The following is an 18,358-nucleotide window of genomic DNA, read 5'->3' as shown; positions in this document are numbered from 1 at the left end:
TAACGCTTCCTTCTCTCTTTCAGAATCGTTAGAGATCATCGCCACAGCAGCGACTCACTCCAACAGCGCCATACGGAAATCTGTAAGTACAGATGTTCGGAACCCTTTTGCCCTAATGATTAAAAGACAGACTGTTACTAACAAACCCCCCCCAAACAAATCTCCCATCTGTTGTTCAGGATAATCTGAAGAAACTGTTGGAGATCTACGAGCTGCTGGGAGAGGAGGAGGACATCGTTCACCCGTCCAACGAGTTCATCAAGGAGGGCCACATCCTGAAGCTGGCTGCCAGGAACACGTCGGCCATGGAGAGATACCTCTACCTGGTGAGAGAAGGAGCCGAGCACAAGAACATTCACACGTCTCATAAAGGGCCCTGCAGGGAAATATGCTGAGACGAGTGAATTCAAACATTTCATGCCAGGAACACGTCGGTGTAAGAATACATCAGGGGCACATTAGCAAATCTCTTTTCCTACCATTACGAGATGATTATGTTTTGCCAGTTTCTCATTAGCTTCCTGCTGAATGTCTCCCACCTGTGTAGTTTCAGTTTTCCTGCAGAGTTTAGGGCCAGAAACCTAAAGTAGAAGAACGCTGCTCTTTACTCTTGCTCTAACGTTTCCTCCTCTTCTCTCCTGCCAGTTCAACAACATGCTGTTGTACTGCGTGCCCAAGTTCAGCCTGGGAGGACCCAAGTACACGGTGAGGACGCGAATCGGCGTGGACGGCATGCAGGTCCTGGAAACACACAACGAGGACTACCCTCACACCTTCCAGGTGTCGGGGAAGGAGCGGCTGCTGGAGCTGCAGGCCAGGTGAGCAACACGCTCAAAGAGGATGGACAGTTGTTTAAAAATAAACCTTTTTCTGTAATTGTAGAAATTTGGTTGCAAACTGCGTAAAAGGTGCAAAACATGTCATTCCCCTCCCACACTGAAGAATGTAATTGTATGTAATTTGGACCTCGTACAGTATAATGACCAAACCCAGGGTTCATTTTTAAATCTTGTAAATCTAAATAAGCTCTTTGACCTCATCTAATTGCCTTGTTGGTGTAATTATAAGACAACGTCTTTGTTTTTGTTGCTTATTCTGTCTTTTGTTTTTCCTTCTCAGCTCCGAACAAGACAAGACGGCCTGGATCAAGGTACACACCAAACAATCCTGATGGTTTTTAAATGGTTTTCTTACTTCAGGAGGTTGTTCAGAATGATTTCAATGCTGATTTGTCTCCTCCAGGCTTTCAGGAAGACCATTGAGATCTTCCAGCAGAAGAACGAGTCCTTCAAGAACGCATTGAAAGACGTGGAGGAGGTGTCGGTCAGTGTCACGTCACAGAACCGTGCGCTCAAAGTGGAACTTCTCCGATCCGTCGTGCTGACCTGTGTCTTTATTCTAATTCAGAAAAAGGAGCTGGGGAAGCGCGCCCCTCGCTGGATCCGTGACAACGAAGTGACGATGTGCATGATGTGTAAAGAGCCCTTCAACGCTCTGACGCGGCGGAGACACCACTGCAGAGCCTGCGGATATGTAAGTTACATTGTTTTGCATAATGCATGAACTCAGAGAGCGTCAGTGGAGCAGCAACCTCACGAGAACAACTGTAAACCCAGAAGCTCTCATGTGGATCAGGACATCTCTTCATCAGCTGGGAGACTGACTGGTCTCTCGTCTCCCCGTCTCCTCCAGGTGGTGTGCTACAAATGTTCTGACAACAAGGTGCAGCTCGAGTACGACGGCAACAAGACGAACAAGGTCTGCAAGGACTGTTTCTCCATCCTGAAGGGAGAGACGGTGGCTGAGGGGAAGAAGAAGGGAATACTGGAGGTAAAGAGGACGCATTGATAACTGCAATTTAGATCAAGATCCATGAAGTATTCCCTGGGAAATCTGTGTTTCTGTGAATTGTGTCTTTCTGTCTGATCATTCCACCGAGTTCTGTCCAAATCCGTTCACTAGATGTTGTGTATTCCTGCCGATAATCATACAAACCAACCCACTGACAGGGATGGAAACATAATATACGAACGTGTGAGGGTACAGAGACATCTATCATGGAGTTGGATCTCACGTTGTGTGGTTCCTCCTGTGCAGATCGAGGCCGCTCAGTTCTCCGGCAGCAGCATCATGTGTGGCTTCCTGCAGTACTGTGAGAAGAACAAGCCCTGGCAGAAGGTTTGGTGCGTGATCCCGGAGAAGGAAAGTCTGGTGCTCTACCTCTACGGAGCTCCACAGGTAAAACAGAAACAGAAAGTTAACCCCCCCCACAAAAAAGGATTATTAATTTGAAATCAATCATGTGGATAACGTTCTTCTCTCCCCCAGGACGTGAAGGCCCAGTGCACGATCCCCCTCCTGGGTTACTCCGTGGACGACAGCGTCCGGCCCACAGACACGCCGGCCAGCTTCCGCCTCTCCCAGTCCAAGTCCGTCCACAACTTCTCTGCCGAGACCGAGGACCTCAAGCAGCGCTGGCTCAAGGTCATCCGGGTGGCGGTGACGGGAGAGGTGCCAGAGTGCCCCCCCACCAACGGCACCAACGTGACGGAGGACAGCGGCACCCAGGAGGCGTCGACCGACAGCTCATAGAGGCCTCTCCCTGTGAGGGAGACAGCTGTCGAGCCTCTGCCCGAGACGGGATGGGCGGGTGCGTCTCCACGGCGTCTTGGAATCTGACTTCTACAGATTCAGTGGACAAACAGAAATCAGTGCTGGATCAGCTGCCTGCTCCTCGTAGCTCTCCTGTTTCCTCGGTTTCCTCCTGGATTTTTTCTCCTGAACTTTGATTCAGAGCTGTGCTGGATAACTAAAGGATCTCTGGTACAACCAACACTAGAGCGGAGGAGATTCGTGGAAGTCCCTGAGACTCGCACTGTTAAATAAGAACAGCTTGAACTCTACAGTCTTCATGGACCTCGGCCAAATCCTCCTGAGCCAGAGGACGACAGCACGTGAATCGAAGCTGGAAGACGATTCAAACTCTGTCTGCTGGTGCTGTGACTCAGCTGTGTACATGTATAGTATAAATGTTTTTGTTTTTATGAAAAGGAACACGTGTTTTTAATGTACAGAAATCAGAAAAGCCATCTAAGTATGACATTAATCATTCTCAGTATTGTGCCCCTTTTTCTTTGCTAAAGACGATGGTTTCAAAAGTGACAACATGACCGTGTGCTGGAGATAAAAGATAATTTCTCTCTTCACTCAGTCGAATCAAATTCGGGTTGAGCTGACGTGTCTGTCTGCTCTGAAGCTGGATGCACCCATTCTACAAATTTGCTAATTGAATACATAGATATATAGACAGATAGATAAGACCAGGAATAAATATATTTTTTTAATATACTCAAGCGAAAGTACCACATCAACTTTCCTACTTCAGTAAAAGAGTTGCTTTTAAATATACTTAAATGTACTGTATCCTGTTCCCTATGAAAGTGGTCTACTACATCCTTATGGCGGAGTCTGGGCCATTCAATCAAGCTGCACTAAATTGCTGAGACTGTATAGAGTTACCAGTCATCTTAATATGCCTGAAATAACACCCATTGGAGAATCGTATGTCACAGAAAGTGCTTCAAAATTTTAAAGTTGATAGTTCTTCCCTGACCCTTCAACCAAGAACTGTGTAAATCTGATCAGTAGTTTTTGTTTTGTCTTGTTTACAACAAACAACCCGACAGGAGTGAAAAAAATAACATGTTGACGGAGGTTCATGTAAAAGTGAAAAGTGAGATAAATCTTCTTAAAATGTAGAAAGTTACTTTCCCACCACTGGCAACTCAAAAGCTACTTTAAATATTAAAACAATTTTAACAGCTTGAGCTGGAATGTCCCTTTTAAAATAATAGTTTAAATATTAAAGACAATGGTGCAAATAGACTAATCTTAATTAATTAATTGTGTTTTATCATTGGCTGCTCCCACCACAGTCTGAGCAGTGCAGTTTTTATTAATATATCGTCCAGCTCCACAGCAGCAGACCTCAGGTCAGGTGGAGAGAGATTCTCTTCACATGCAGCACAATCTCAGACAGTGAACAAGCTTTCGCGGGAGAAACGTAAATGTATTTTGTAATGCTGTAATTATTATTTAAAAAAAAAAGTAATTTATAGAGAATGACGAGCATGCTCTGTTGATAGTAGCACAACATTTGTTCCCTCGCTATCCACGATGAAGAAGAAGAAGAAGAAGAAGTAGGCAGATGTTTAGTTTTTTTCTATGAGCAGATGTATTTCCACTAACTCTACAAACGCATCACCTCGGTTCTTCTGTGGGACAACGACCAGTCGCAGCGCTGGAAGGACTAAAGGGGGAAATGTGCCTATAATCTCCACAGTGATGCTTCTTCATCCACAACATCCTGTTGTACTCGATGCTGTTGCTCGGTCCTCTGAACTCTTCCTCCTCCTCCTCCTCAGTATTCAAAAAAAGGAAAAACCAAGAGCACAAAACACCCCCCTCTGTTGTTGGATCTGAATGTACATCCTGATTTAAATGTCCCTTCTTCCCCCCCCCAAAAGGATTGAGAATCTACGCACTTTACAGTCCTATAAAGTGTCCCTTCAAAGAAATAAAACAGCATAATGAAAAATAACGTGTGCACCAAGCTTGTTTGTAACGTGCTTTGACTTTATGAGTCACTTCAGTGCGAGTCTCATTGTGATGCTACTTTCACAAAGAAGCGTCTTGTTTTGTTTCCTTATTTTGCTTCTCTCTTGAGAGGATTTTCATAGTGAGTCATGATTCTAAAAATGGGTGAAGTCGTTGTAGTAGTGGCCGTTTGTCAGGAACGGTCGATACTATGACAGGGTGGGGTTTCAACAAGTTTAATTTAAGACTAAGTCTAAAGGATTACCAGAGTGACATATTTACTTACGCTTCCCCATAAGTAATGATAAGGTGAAGTAGGTGAGTGGAGAATAACTTGAAACGCCACATTATCGCTCAAACTAGGGACAGTTAGGTATCAAGTCTTTCCCACTGACCAGTCCAGTTTACTTGTAGATGATTATCACCGTCACGTTGGTCTTGTTTGTTGTTGTATTACGTGTTAATATCTGGATCATTAAGAAACAAATACAAAAAGCTACATAAAAGCTTTTCTCGTAGTGACCCTAGGAACTCAAATTCAGATTTGTACAAACAGAATCGCTGTACAAACAGTGTAAGTGATAAATAAGTGTTTGTTTTCACCTGAAGCTCGTCTGACAAACTGAGAAGTTCCAGTTTCAGAGTAAGAATGTGGCTGTGAAACAGGGAATCGAATCAGGAAGTAATTGTGTAAACTCACAACTACACACACTGACTCCAGTTTAGCATGAGAACTTAAAACCTCTGGTTTGTTTACTGGTTTCATTAAGGAGGTTTGCTGTTTGGTTGCTGTGAACAAAACAAGAATTTAACAGACATAGAAAATGTTTATTTTCACAAAAGGAAAAAAAAGATCAAATCAAACAAAACCATATCAAATACTTCCTTAAACGAGTAAAACTTCCTTATTAAGTTTGCTCTGCAATTCGATTTCTCAACTCTTGCACAACGTTAGTCAAACATACGTAAGATTGATCACACAGAATGTAGCACGTGTTGTGATGATAGTGACATCCCATAATACTCCGGAGAGGGAGCTTGGACAGGTCGGTAAAAATGATGTTGCAAGAAAAGGGGAATTGATAGAAGAACAGTCTCAGTCCTTGGGGTTTTTCCTGTAGTTGCTCGTCTTCTATGCTTGGCAGAGGTTTTCATTGAATGAGGGGGAATTTGAAGTCTTGGCCAGTCTCTGTGTTAGTGTGTGTGTGTCTCAGCTCTTGGGCTGTCGGAGCAGACCCCGGATCCGGCGAACCAGGGCCTGGATGAAGGTGTATCGGGAGCGGACCTGGCTGTACAGGCCCTCCACCTCCAGCAGCTTCCTCTGCAGAGCTTCTCCAAAACCTGCAACCATGTCGCTCTTCAGCTGCGGGAGACAAACAGGAATTAAGAGATGCAGTAAACATGAGATGCAACAATTGTTAGAGCTTAGATCATCAACTGTAGAATGTACACATCCATTCCTTACCAGATCGAGGTCTTGCTGGCTGACTCGGGACAGACTGAGTGCGCGGCTTCCACTTGGCTGCAACCCGCCAAATGAGTCTAGAGAAAACAAAATTAAAATACATAAACAGTCAAGCACAACTTTGTTTTTAAAATGCTTCTGAAGTCTTAAGCTCCGGTGTGAATATATTTTTAAAACATCTTCTCACCGTCTGTGAGGCGCGATCTGTACAAACTGGCTCCAGGCATCAGGGAGTCCTTGGGGTCAGTGGGGGTGCAGTGCAGCAGGTAGTACTCCAGGTGGCGCCACAACACAAACAGACACGTCTCTATAACGTCTGAGAAAAGAGTGGGTCAAGGCAAAACAACTTGTGATGGGACATTTCTACTTGGTGCTACTCCGGCTTCCTGAAGAAATACAAACATTCAACAGCCTCTGATGGACCCTGTCAGAACCCCCCCCCCCCCCCCTTTACTGTTCCAGTGGCCAAAGGATACAGGAGCACAGGGCCAGCAGCTTGGCTCGGTTGTTGACGAGCTGGACCAGTCGCCTCTTGGCCAACAAGCTCCTCTGCACTGATGAGATTTTCTCTACACCTCCGGGTCCTGACACCAGACCCTGGCACAACTACAGAAGAGGACTGGGCTTAGAACTCAACTTTTTAATCATTCATTTGTTGACTCGAACTTCGACATAAGCAGTTTGCTCATGCGTACACCAGTGTGGTGACTGGGAGACTGAGGGATCATTACCTCCTTGAGCTCCTCGGGAGGCAGCTGATCCAGACTCTGCAGTTTGCTCAGGCTCTGTCTGTGGCTCTGGTGGAACCTGAAGAAATCGGCAGCACTGTTCTTCAGCAGGTAAAGGACCAGACCCAGACTGGGAGCTCGGGAGTAGGCCATCGACGGCAGAGTGGATGAAAGATCTAAAATGAAGAAATCATAATGATTTAAGTCTTAAACTTAGCCTTCAGACATTGAGACAAACAGGAGGACAGACACTGAATGTATTCACAAATTCAGATGGTTCCTCTGTTTCCTGTGGGCAGAACTTCACTGACCTGTGCGTCCTCCGTCCCTGCCAGCTGGCTCGCTGCCCGACGGGCTGAACAGGCAGATGCTGAACTGAGCCTGGGTGGAGCTCTGCAGCAGCAGCGTCTGGCAGTACTCCATGATGTTGGCACACACCTGGGGAAAGAGGACACCACCTCTCAGGGTCACTGACACAGCAGAGTTGATGAAGAAGACTCCAAACACGTTATATCAGTGTCTTTATTCTCTTTACCATTATACAGTTTGACAAACTGAAATCAGACCCTGGAAATAAACCTGAGCAGCTCTCATACGCTTCACAACAGCAGGAAAAACTATATACTCAGGGATAGAAATACATTTACCCATATGTGTAGTTTACTGTATCTATCAAACATTCTTTGTCAAACCTGTTGCATGGCCACCTCCATCTCCTCTCGTCGTTCTGCGGCCTCTCTCGGCACAGCGATCTCAGCCTGCTTCAGCAACCTCTCCCGCTCGCTCCCCACCAGGTAGCCGAGCAGAGACAGACACAGACGCTGGGGAGATCAAACATGTCACTTACTGTGCTCAGCTGCCAGAAAACATAGTACCTGGAGTTAAAAGGAAAAAACGGCCTCACCTGGAATCTGTTTATGTGACCCTGGAACTCCATAAGAGCTGCACTGTTGACCTCCCCACCCGACTCCAGGGCACCTGAGAGAACAAGTCAACACTATTATTCACTGAATCACTGATGTGTGGGAAAATGTGGTTTGCAGAATGGAAATTAGACTTTCAGTTTTATGTGCTTGGTTTTCTTTGTACCTGGCAGAGCGGTTTTACTGATGATGCCTGTGAGCAAAGAGAGCTCCTGCAAAGATCCCATGCTGAGCTCATGACAGCGTAACAAGGACTGAATGGTGTCTGCGTGGACTATGAGCCACTGGAGAACCTGCACAAACAGACACACACAAACAAATGGGTATGAGGATAGCTGATCTTGCAACATTTATGAAACTGCTTGTTGTCCAAGATACAGAACACATAAGCACATCACAGAAAAATACCTAAATCATTATCGGGAAAAATAAAACAATCTTCTGTGCTTACCTGTGCTGCCCCCTGCTGGTGATTCACGCTGGTAGAGGTCAGGATCACCTGGAACAGTCTCAAGGTGGGTAAGAGAATCTGCCTATAACGATCCATAGGACTGGGGATGAATCCTGACGTGTCCCTCATCCCCCTGGAGAGCACAAGGGAACATACACAAACATGAGGAATACTCAGAACAGTTGTAGTAACAATATAAACCTGCCTGGCTTTTCTGACGACAGCCGAGAAGCTGTTACTTGTGGTGAGGAGTTATCATCACAGCACAGAGATCTTGAAATCAATTTAAGAATAATTCAAGTGGGAGTTTTTCCTCTATGGATATTTTCTCAGAACATTAAAAAGGCATTTTATTCTTTCCTTTTCAGAACCTTACCTGTGAGCATCACTGTCAGGTACCATGTCAAACACCTGACACTCCATCAGCTGCACCACTAGTCCACAGCGCAGCAGCTCCACGGCTCCCTGACCTGTCTTCGCCACACGAGTCATCAGAGCCTAAAAACACCCAATTGAGATGATATCGTCATAATCCTGTATGTACAGATTTACACAACATTCTCTCAAGGGGCTTTTTGAGTCAGACTTTATTATAACCAGAGCCGTCAACGTCTCCTCACCATCTTGCTCTCATAGATGTAGAGTGGTTTGAGGAGTGGTGGCTGAGGTGTGAGCAGGGTCTGCAGGGCGGCATCATCTCGTCTCAGGCTCTCCACTAGCGACCGCAGGTAGCCACTGTTGCAGACGTAAACCAGCCACTGATTCTGTCGATCTATTGACAGGATCCGGTCCAGCACGGCCAGGGCCAGCATCTGAAGGACAGGGATAGGAGATAGGTGAGAGACGTTCAGAAGAAATCATGATAATTACAAGGAAAGGATGTTTTTAAAGACAATGATGGCCTAAAATTAACAGTATTAGAGCATTGATGCAATCAGAATTCAGTATCAGCAGACTTTCAGGAATCATAGATAAAGAAAACATTTGTTTCTTACCCGACTGATTTCATGGCCGTCACAGGCGTCCCTGCACACAACCTCCATGAGGGATTTGCCATAACTCTCGATGATAGCGAGGTTCTCTCTCTGGAGTTTGGTGAAACCGTCTTCGGGGGCTGTGAGTCGTTCCCACATCGCCTTCCCAGCTGATGGAGGGACGGAGAGAGATTTGATTATATAAACCTTTCTACAAACCTCTTCTGACAGAAAATAACTGTACATATCAAATGTGAATTCACAGTGTACCTGTCTGTAGAGTGTCGGGTTCCTCAGGTTTCTGGGCGATTTGCAGGTAGTACAGCAGAGAGCCATACAGGTGAGCACGCAGACGCTGGTATCCGCCTCCTTAAAGTGTAAACGACCGAAATCATTATGAATTATCCCCACAACACATTCACTGTAAGAAATGTTGGTTTATTAGTGAAAGAAGGTCATAGGTCATTACTGACCAGTACAGAGGATGAAGTCCAGCAGCTTGCGGAGGACTAGATGCAGGGCAGAGTTAGCAATGGAGGCAAAGCCTGAGGATGCTTCTAATCCCTCCCCCTGCTGCTGCTCAGACAGCACTGATTGGCTGAGGTGGGCAGTCAGAGTGAAGACTGCCCCGGCAACAATGGGCATCAGTTCTCCTGCTGCGTCCTCAGATAACACCTGGACAATGCAAAACAACGTTTTCATTTAGTTATAACAATATTTGGATTTAAGAAGAATTAAACCTCCTCCTGGACATGATCAGCCTCCATGTGACAGATGTCTTCACTGACCTTATCATGCAGGTCCAGCAAAAGGTCTCTGATAATGAGCTGGCGGTCATCAGCAGGTATGAGGTCAGCAGGGCAGGCGGTCAGCAGCACCTCCACCAGGCTCCTCCAGGACCGCAGCGCATGTCGCTTTGCACTGAGACTGCGACGGACGCGGTTACGTTCCACCACCTGCTGCAGGATGGAGTTCACCTCCTGGAAGATACAAACAACCGGGGACAGAAATAAGAATAGGAAAAACTCCAATAGAGCATTTCACGCTGGACATGTTGTTGTAACAAGATTATATTGGACAGTGGAAGTCATTTCTATCACCTCCAGTAACAGGGGCCTCTGTCCGATGGCTGCCATTCCCTGCAGGGCATTCACCTCAGCAACCAGAACTCTGTGAAGCAACTGGAAGGAAAAGTACTTTATATGATAAATGCCTCTGACTCAACAGAAAATCCCCAAAAATATTGAAAACAACGTAACAGGGAAAGAGAAAATCATGTTAAAATGGGAGACTCACCTTGACGTTGCACACAGTGTGTCCTTGCTCGTTGACGTGCTCACAGTTGGCGATCACCTGTTCGATCTGAGTGCGTTCAAAGAAGTCCAGCTGCAGGAGCTCGGGCATGTCCTGACTGAAATCGATGGCGTCCAGCACACTCAGCAACTTCCTGCGCACTGATGACATTGAACAAGGACAACATGAGGGTTAAGGTAAAAAACAATCTAGTTGAGAAACAAGACAAACCTCAGCGGAGTCAAAGCTAAATATATTACAGCTATTTAATATTTTATTTGTTCATTGAAATGTCACAAACCTTTAGAAACTGTGTCGAAATGTAGGAAGCCGCTGACTGATCTGGTCTCTTCCTCCATCCCGAACTCTCCATCAGCTGAAAAGAAAAGTAAGTTTACATTTTAAACCTAAAAACAATTCCCCCTATTAAATTACTTTTGAAATCCAAGCATCAATTGAGAAACACACTACACACCTGTGTGCTGGGTGTGTGGCTGGTCGTCCAGCAGGAGGCTGACGAGCCGTTGCGTGTGTGAGCGCTGGCGGTTCAGAGACGTCACTCTCAGCTCGATCGCAGCTGTTTTCATGAGCCAAGACATCTGGGAGAGGGCAGCGATCTGGTTACCTGAAGGGCGGAGCGGGCAGAGCGGGAAGACAACACAATTATTATCACTGTATTTTAACACATTTTATCAGTGATGGAAAAACTGTGACATGTTAAGAGTTCATTGTTGCTGCTGTTTCCTGGCTTTCTTTATTCTTCCTCACATTCATCATCATCTCTGATTTCAATTAATTGTTCTCATTTCCTTCTTTCCCATTTCCTGACCCTCGTGTTTCATGCCGTCCCTTTCTCACATCCTTGCAGATGTTGTTGTTGCTACATATTTCAGGACCAGGCAGATCAGCAGGGATCCTGTACTCACCGGGGAGGATGAAGGGCATGTGCTGCAGGTGAGAGAACAGGAAGTCCTGGCTGGTCCTCAAATAGCGCATGGTTGGTCCCGATGTGTCGGGGCAGGCACACAGCTGGTAGATCACCTTAGAGAGGAAGACAATGGCAGAAAAAGACAAATAAGAAATCTGAATGCCAATAAATACATCAACGCTTCTGGACATAAATGGTTGATGAGTACCTGGTAACAGAGCTCGGCCAGGTGCGGGGCCTGCTGTGTGATCACAGGTCCGGATCTCTTCTCAGTTCCTCTCTGCAGCAGACTCAGGATGGCATGCAGGCAGCTCCGTGGACATCCCAACACACCTGCAGCACAGCAAGCATTGTGACATAAACATATATTGCAAATACAGCTACCAAAATCCACATTTCAGTGGTGGAGATGTGGTCTGACCTGGGTCCTGGAGGTTGGTGGAGGAGACAGGCTTCTTGACTTCGTAGCCCAACAGGTAAAGAGACAGGTTTGGTGTCTTGAGCTCCAAGGAGTTGATGAGTAGGTTCAGGATATGGATCTGGGTTTCATGTCGGATTCTTGCCATCTTATTTTGTTGGTCTGAGTCTAGAGACAGAGGCAGCGGAGTCTGAGCATGATTCTTCCAAAACACGGGTTTACACTTCACATTGTTAACAGTAAGAATTATATCAAACATGGAATTTTACATGAAAGAAAGAATATATAGGAAACCTCTCTTTCTCTCACCATCTCCATTCTCTGTTCCTTCTTCTGCCTCTTCATTGTCCAGACACTCCACAAAGCCTGCCATCAGTTTGTCACTCACTGTCTAAGGGACAGAAGAACAGGGTTCTGGAGTTAACATCAGAAGTTCCAACAACTTCACAATTATGAAGGTAATTGATGCCAAAATATCACCTTTCATAAAGCTTACTTTGTGAAATATCAAATTCCTTTGTAAGAGAAGTAGACTTAATCTTGAGATTTGCTTATACCTGGTCATGTGTGAAATCTCCAACCAGCCTGTTCTGGATGTTTGGGTAGCTGGCGATGCGACGCAGGATCTTGGCACTTTGGAACGCAGCCTCTGGGTTGGTGCTGCCGTGGTACAGGAACCTGCAGGGGACAAACAAGGTTCCCAACTTAGTTGTACGCATTTAAACTTTAAAAATGTATAATCTTTCATAAATTACAGACTATGACCCCTAGTGAGGTTTGACATTTCAAAAAGGAAGGACAGAACTGGCTCAGCAAAAAAAACAATGACACAGTTTGCACCATGACCTGGATTACCTTACCTGGCAATACTGACAATGTGATCGGCCCGTCGGGTTTGAGGACTGACACCCTGGAGGAGCTGCTCCATGGGAGAAACCAACAGGGAGGACTGGCTCTCCCTGAGGAGATCCATAAACACCACTTCCTTCTGCAGAGCCAGGTCCAACAAGCACAGGCAGTGCAGAACCGCTGACTCCAGGTGTTTTTTACCTGTAGGGGGGGGCAGTAATGTTGCATGACCTCAGAACAAACACATACACACTACCTCTCCTTTTCTCCAACAGCAGCAGTGTATATTTTCTCACCAGGGAAAGGTGCATAAGTGTCCAGCTGACGTACACCCTCCTCCAGCAGGCTGAGGCAGAGTGCCAGCGTGGGCGAGTCGTTGAGCAGATGGAACATGATGCTGTGGCCAGGGGGCTTGTGGGCTGGGAGCTGCTCACCCTGCAGCTCCACTATCTCCTGGACAAAGTCTGACGGCTGGGGCTCGTAGTCCTGCAGCAGCTTGTGGAACACCTCCAGAACAGAGTCTGCCACCTCCCACTGAGAGATTGCAGAGCAAAAAAAGCAGGATAAATGAACAATTGCAAGAGTAGAGAATTTGAGAATATATGCATGTTTGCAGCTACACGTCTAAACCTTGTGAAGACACAGGGGGAGAACTCTACCTTCTCAGCTGGACGACGATATGCTCTGGTGGGGAAGGGGAGGAACACAGAGTCCCGCAAAAAGTTCAGGTAGGGCTGGAAGCCTGGGACTCGTAGCCCGGCACCCAGATTAACAGGAAGGCTGCACTCGACTAGTGTGCTGATCAGATGACAGAAGGCTTGTGTCAGAGGGTACTCCTCGCAGCTCGACTCGATCTCATTCAGCTCCACCTAAGAGACAAGAACAACAAATCAACCCAAGTTTTTTTACAAGATGAAAGATAAGTTTAAATTCTTCATTACATAAATCGTTCATATTGTTTATCTATGAATTGCCAACAGAATCTAGCAAATTCTAATTTCACTCATTTTTATTTTGTGTTTGACATTCACTCACCTCAATTCCAGCCGCCTGCCTCTGTCCTGGGGCTCGAACAGTCTGGAGGATCTGTGGTAGAAAAACGAGTAACACTTTAGAAGGTCTGACACAAAACTTATAAACAACCCAAGCTTGAAAAATAGAAAAGACAAGGTCAAAACAGTACAAGAATGACCTGAATATAAAAAGGAAATTTTTTAAACATTGACCTGTGTGTACTCCAGTGACTGCCAGAGGGAAGCAGCGATCTCCGGTGACTTCCCGAAGGCGGCGAGGCAGTTCAGGACCTCGGCCTTCAGGACGGGTGGAATGCTGCACTGAAGCAGCCCAAGCATCACAACAACTGGAGTCCACTGAGGATGTTCACACAATGCCAGGCGAGCATTTTCACTCTAGGAAAAACAAACACACACACACACACACACACAGAGACACAACCCCAATACAGTTAGATAAACATTTAAATAGTTTTCCCAGACGTTAGGTGAACATATAATTTGATCTTGATATTATTGTTGTTTTCTAATCAATGTGATAATAGCACAAACAAAACCTGCCCATCTTTGTGGTGAATGTTGTGACATACCCATGTAATGATGGTGGTGAGTAGCTCCAAAAATGAAGTGAGCCCCTCCAGCTCCCTTTGGGTGATGCCCCTCAGTGGCGGATGGCGGTACTGTGAAGCATCTGGATTTGGAATGTCTCGCCGCAGGTTCTCATGGTAGAGCATGAGGGAGTGAAAGAAATGTTCCCAAGACACTGGGCTGCCAGAAACTCCTTGAATGTTGTCACCTGTGCACATGTGCATGAAGTTAGTTTGCAGTCATTCAAATATGCTTTAAATAAAACAACAATTGAGAATAAATTCACAATGTTTTGCATGTTATAGAAACAATGGGCTCTCACTGTGTGTGGCTCCGTTAGTTTTCAGTAGGCTGAAGCAGTAGTGTGCGCACTGAGGACCATTGGCGAGGCCTTTAAGCATACGGAGATAGGAGATATAAAGGGTGGAGGGCAGAAGGTCTCCCATCTGACGGACAAACTTGGACAGAACCACCTGCGTGAAATCATAAGGAAATAGAGAAAAAACAGGATTGATTAAATTGTTCTATACCTTTCACTACATCCAACCTGGCATCAGAACATACGGCCCTTACCTGTTTATGTGGAGGCCTTTGAAGGGCCATTCCCAGGTAAGATCCCTGCAATGAGGTTTGTTGGAGAGACTCTGTGGGAGACCAGAACTCAAGGCCCAGCTCCAGCCCAAAGGAGTCCTTATTGTAAAACTCCCCGATCTGAAAAGACGAAACAGAAACCAAACTGAGACATAATTAAAGCCACAGAATCAAGCAACTGCTGCATTTTTTCTCACACACTTTTTCTACTTTTTACATGTAGCTGAAATGGTTAGCTGAAGTGCACATATGCAGGCGTATGAGAAAAAGACTGACAAGGAACATGAGGTGGTCCAAGTCCTTGCGCATAGATGACGGAAGCTCGCTGTCCATCTGTTGAGACATGTGCACCAGGCGGGCGTCCTCATCAGCACGGTTACGAAGCTGCTTCACCTTTAAAAATAACAAAATTAAATAATATAATCAAGATACAAAATAACACAGGCTAATAATGAATCAGTGTATTTCCAATTCTGGAAAGGTTGACAGTATAAAAAGATATCCCAAAATATTTTTGGCATCTCTCACCTTCATAGGCATGAGTGCCAGGAAGTCTGTGATGATTGAATGGAGGCGGCGGATGTAAAACTCTTCCTGTGCAAAACTCTCACATCCAAGCAAGCCCTCCCTCATAAACAGGAAGACATTTCCCAGAAGAGCCTGGTCAGTAAGAGTCTCATCAGCCTCAGTGAACTCAACCAGGGCTGCAGAACACACACAAACAGACTACATTTAAATGGCTGTTATCTTTGTGAACTATTATTCCTGCAAGCGAGGCAGAAATAGAGGGCTTACCAGATCCCTGTGGTAGCTGGGAGAGGACCCTCAGGGACAGAGCCCAGGCCAGACGACACACAGCCTGCAGGCCTGGAACCTTCCACGGCTGGCCATCCATCAGACGATTGTGCACTGCAGCTACATACTGCCTCTCCGTCAGCAGTGGCAGAGCCTGGAGCAGATCTGAAAGACACAAAGACAAGCCTTCAATAGCTGTAAAAGCATAACACTGGAACTAACAGCAATGTTATACAACTGCAAGTACATGCATTTTAGTGGATATAACTAGTGACTTTAAAGTTAAAATCTTTGGGTTATATGTATTAAACATGACCCCACCTTCTCGATCTTCAGTCCCCTGCTCTACAAAGCTGACATCCAGGCAGTAGAGCAGAGCCATGACCAGAGCCTGGTTCACATGATCCAATGAGCCGTCGGCTTGAACGTTCGCTGTCTCCAGGTGACCAATCAGAGCCAGAGTGTCATCTTTACTCAAGGGTGATTGGCAGGTCCATGAAAACAGGCTGTCAGCCAGTGCCTGTCTGCAATCACCTATGAGTTCCGAAACCTAGAAGCAACGGAGGGAGTTAATGGTGTCCATATTTCTCTCTGTACATTACTTAAATATATTTATTTTCAGTCAAGTGTGTTCAAAGTAAATACAATGAGAAGATGATTATTTTTGTTTTAAATCAACACAAAAGATTTGCTCACACCTCTTTCCTGTGTTTTTCATTGCCCAGGCCGCGCTCCTTCTGCAGCCGTTCAAATTCACGCGCCACACTGATCTCAGAAACCAAGGCTAGGATGCGTTTGGTCAGACCCTGGCTCATTAGTTCATCTGTAAAACGTGTCGTCAAAGCCACAAGCTCCCCACTGAGAGACAACACAGACAACAATATAGGTCAACAACAATTAAAATGAGTTACAGTGAAAAAGATCATTCAACCACAGAACTATAGTTCGCTCATCTTGTGGACCCTTAAAAAAACCTGTCATGTCTTGACATAGACTAACATAACATTATTACCTCAGATCCAGGGTGAAGGTCTTGCCGTGGCGTGACTGGATGAGTGTCCGCAGAGAGTTAGCCACACACAGCTTTCCATCCCAGTAGAGCAACACACCAACAAGTCCTCGTGTCAAACCTGGAAAATGAGGTTGTTGCTGCTCACCTGTAGAAAGACAAATGTAAACAATAAAATCACTTTTGTGAAATGCTAATACGTCATACACAGTCAGCAAATTCACAACATAACATCATTAAAAAACATTTATGTATGTATATGTTATTTTTTTTAATGTCCAGTTCACCTGCCAACAGAAGCTCTAAGGCTGCCAATTCTCCAATATCAAATAAGTCACTGAGGATGAAGGCTTCTGTCAGAAGCTGCTCAGGGAGGAGTCGGGACCCCTGTTGACCCTGGATGGCGATGCCCTCTGTGCTGGCTTTACGCACCTTCTCTCTCTGTTCTGCACTTTTTGGCTATAAATGGAGAGAGGACAGAGGTTATTGATATTACAGTGACAGAGGAGACGCTTTATACTAAGAATCAGCCTCTCAAAGTTACGTCTATGTTTGTAGCACAAGAAGAATACTATAACATTTACATGTGAAATTTTAAAGTTTGCACAGCATCTCACCGGATTCTTAAAAAGTGACAGAAAGTGTGTTTTGTGTTTCTTCAGCTGCAGGTCCAGAATGTGGACACTCTCTGGCTGTTTCTTCAACACAGCCCCATCCACCGTCTCCCAAAGCTCCTTCATCGGCCCCCACAGACTGGCTCCTGGTTGGGATAGAGGGGACATCATTGGTGTGTTGTCCCATCACAATTGCACAGACCTAACATATACCACTGCTGACGTATTCTCTAACAAATATTGGTTTCCATTGCTTTTAAGCTTTTGAGTATACATGATGCACAACTTGTAGGGTATCATCAATCCTTTACCACTTCATATGGACAAAAGTATTGGGACACACCTCTTAATCCTCGAATTCAAAGGTTTCATTTAGTTCATTTGATTTTTTTGGAGCACGGGAATAATGAGCATAAATGACATTGTAAGTCTGGCACTTCATGGTGATGAAGCTTTAAACCTAGGATTAGCCTGCACACTGCTAGTAGTATACGACATGTATATGAACCATTGTCCTCATATCAATTAATATACACTTTTCCTGTTATATACAGGTTAACAGGCAGGAAGCCCAGACTTGAACTATTACAGTGTTGGCACAACAAAACAAACCCACATGCTCAGTGACATGTGAAGGAAGTGAAGCCAAACATTGATTTGCTTCTTCACTCAGTTGCTTTCACTTTTGTTTGCAAGTGAACTGGTTTGGAGGCAACATGGCAGAGAGGTCACATCTAGTTGGACTTCTGTTCTACAGAGAAAACGAATAAGAGTGAACTCGTCCTTTTTTCTGCTGCTTACTGAACCGAAGCCAGCTAACTTATCGTTTACTTCCAGGCTAGGCTAGGTTAGCTTAGCAGCCGGAGAGCCGGAACTTGTGGGATACGTCCACATGTGGTCAAAGCGTTCGACAAATGGCGCTGACACACAAATATGTACGCGTTTATCTACGAAACGACAAGAGACAGCAGCTACCCAACACACTGAAGTTAATAAATGAATTAATTGTTGTACATACCCGAATTTACCGCCATCTGCGCCGCCATGATTCACCCGGAGAACTGGAGAGAAGCTTCCGGGCCTGTGCCAGTGTCAAATTTAAAAATAATAAATTCTGTATCAA

General features: G+C 45.4%; 2 protein-coding genes across 7 annotated transcripts in view; one reads left to right on the top strand and one right to left on the bottom strand.

Moving 5' to 3' along the window:
- fgd4a (FYVE, RhoGEF and PH domain containing 4a) overlaps positions 1 to 4,596 on the top strand; it is a 48,132-nt gene extending 43,536 nt beyond the window's left edge. For 5 of the 6 annotated variants that reach the window (XM_062390703.1, XM_062390702.1, XM_062390704.1 and 2 more), the window contains 8 exons: positions 24 to 82; positions 180 to 326; positions 646 to 818; positions 1,120 to 1,150; positions 1,243 to 1,533; positions 1,693 to 1,830; positions 2,098 to 2,238; positions 2,329 to 4,596. In XM_062390703.1, coding sequence (XP_062246687.1) covers positions 24 to 82; positions 180 to 326; positions 646 to 818; positions 1,120 to 1,150; positions 1,243 to 1,533; positions 1,693 to 1,830; positions 2,098 to 2,238; positions 2,329 to 2,592 — 1,244 coding nt within the window. In that variant the 3' untranslated portion in view covers positions 2,593 to 4,596. The remainder of the gene's footprint in view (positions 1 to 23; positions 83 to 179; positions 327 to 645; positions 819 to 1,119; positions 1,151 to 1,242; positions 1,534 to 1,692; positions 1,831 to 2,097; positions 2,239 to 2,328) is intronic. The other variant, XM_062390706.1, reaches the window with a different exon arrangement.
- Positions 4,597 to 5,403: 807 nt separating this feature from the next.
- On the bottom strand, positions 5,404 to 18,292 carry nup205 (nucleoporin 205). Its single transcript, XM_062390701.1, has 42 exons — positions 18,254 to 18,292; positions 17,239 to 17,381; positions 16,909 to 17,080; positions 16,625 to 16,769; positions 16,311 to 16,470; positions 15,934 to 16,162; positions 15,613 to 15,777; positions 15,346 to 15,521; positions 15,094 to 15,210; positions 14,800 to 14,937; positions 14,549 to 14,699; positions 14,229 to 14,434; positions 13,852 to 14,034; positions 13,661 to 13,711; positions 13,285 to 13,494; positions 12,922 to 13,159; positions 12,637 to 12,826; positions 12,334 to 12,454; positions 12,086 to 12,167; positions 11,780 to 11,944; positions 11,567 to 11,691; positions 11,357 to 11,471; positions 10,906 to 11,055; positions 10,732 to 10,806; positions 10,434 to 10,591; positions 10,238 to 10,318; positions 9,926 to 10,117; positions 9,611 to 9,812; positions 9,408 to 9,506; positions 9,159 to 9,307; positions 8,784 to 8,975; positions 8,540 to 8,661; positions 8,164 to 8,296; positions 7,879 to 8,005; positions 7,694 to 7,767; positions 7,482 to 7,610; positions 7,101 to 7,227; positions 6,793 to 6,965; positions 6,538 to 6,667; positions 6,249 to 6,377; positions 6,062 to 6,138; positions 5,404 to 5,959 (listed from the first exon to the last, which is right to left on the bottom strand). Exons 1-42 carry the CDS (start codon positions 18,279 to 18,281, stop codon positions 5,807 to 5,809), a joined length of 5,982 nt encoding a protein of 1,993 aa, XP_062246685.1. The 5' UTR covers positions 18,282 to 18,292; the 3' UTR covers positions 5,404 to 5,806.
- Between the last annotated feature and the right edge of the window lie 66 nt (positions 18,293 to 18,358).

The sequence above is a fragment of the Platichthys flesus genome, chromosome 6, assembly GCF_949316205.1.
Source record: "Platichthys flesus chromosome 6, fPlaFle2.1, whole genome shotgun sequence".
NCBI lineage: Eukaryota > Metazoa > Chordata > Actinopteri > Pleuronectiformes > Pleuronectidae > Platichthys > Platichthys flesus.
This window is presented reverse-complemented; position numbering and strand designations above follow the sequence as displayed.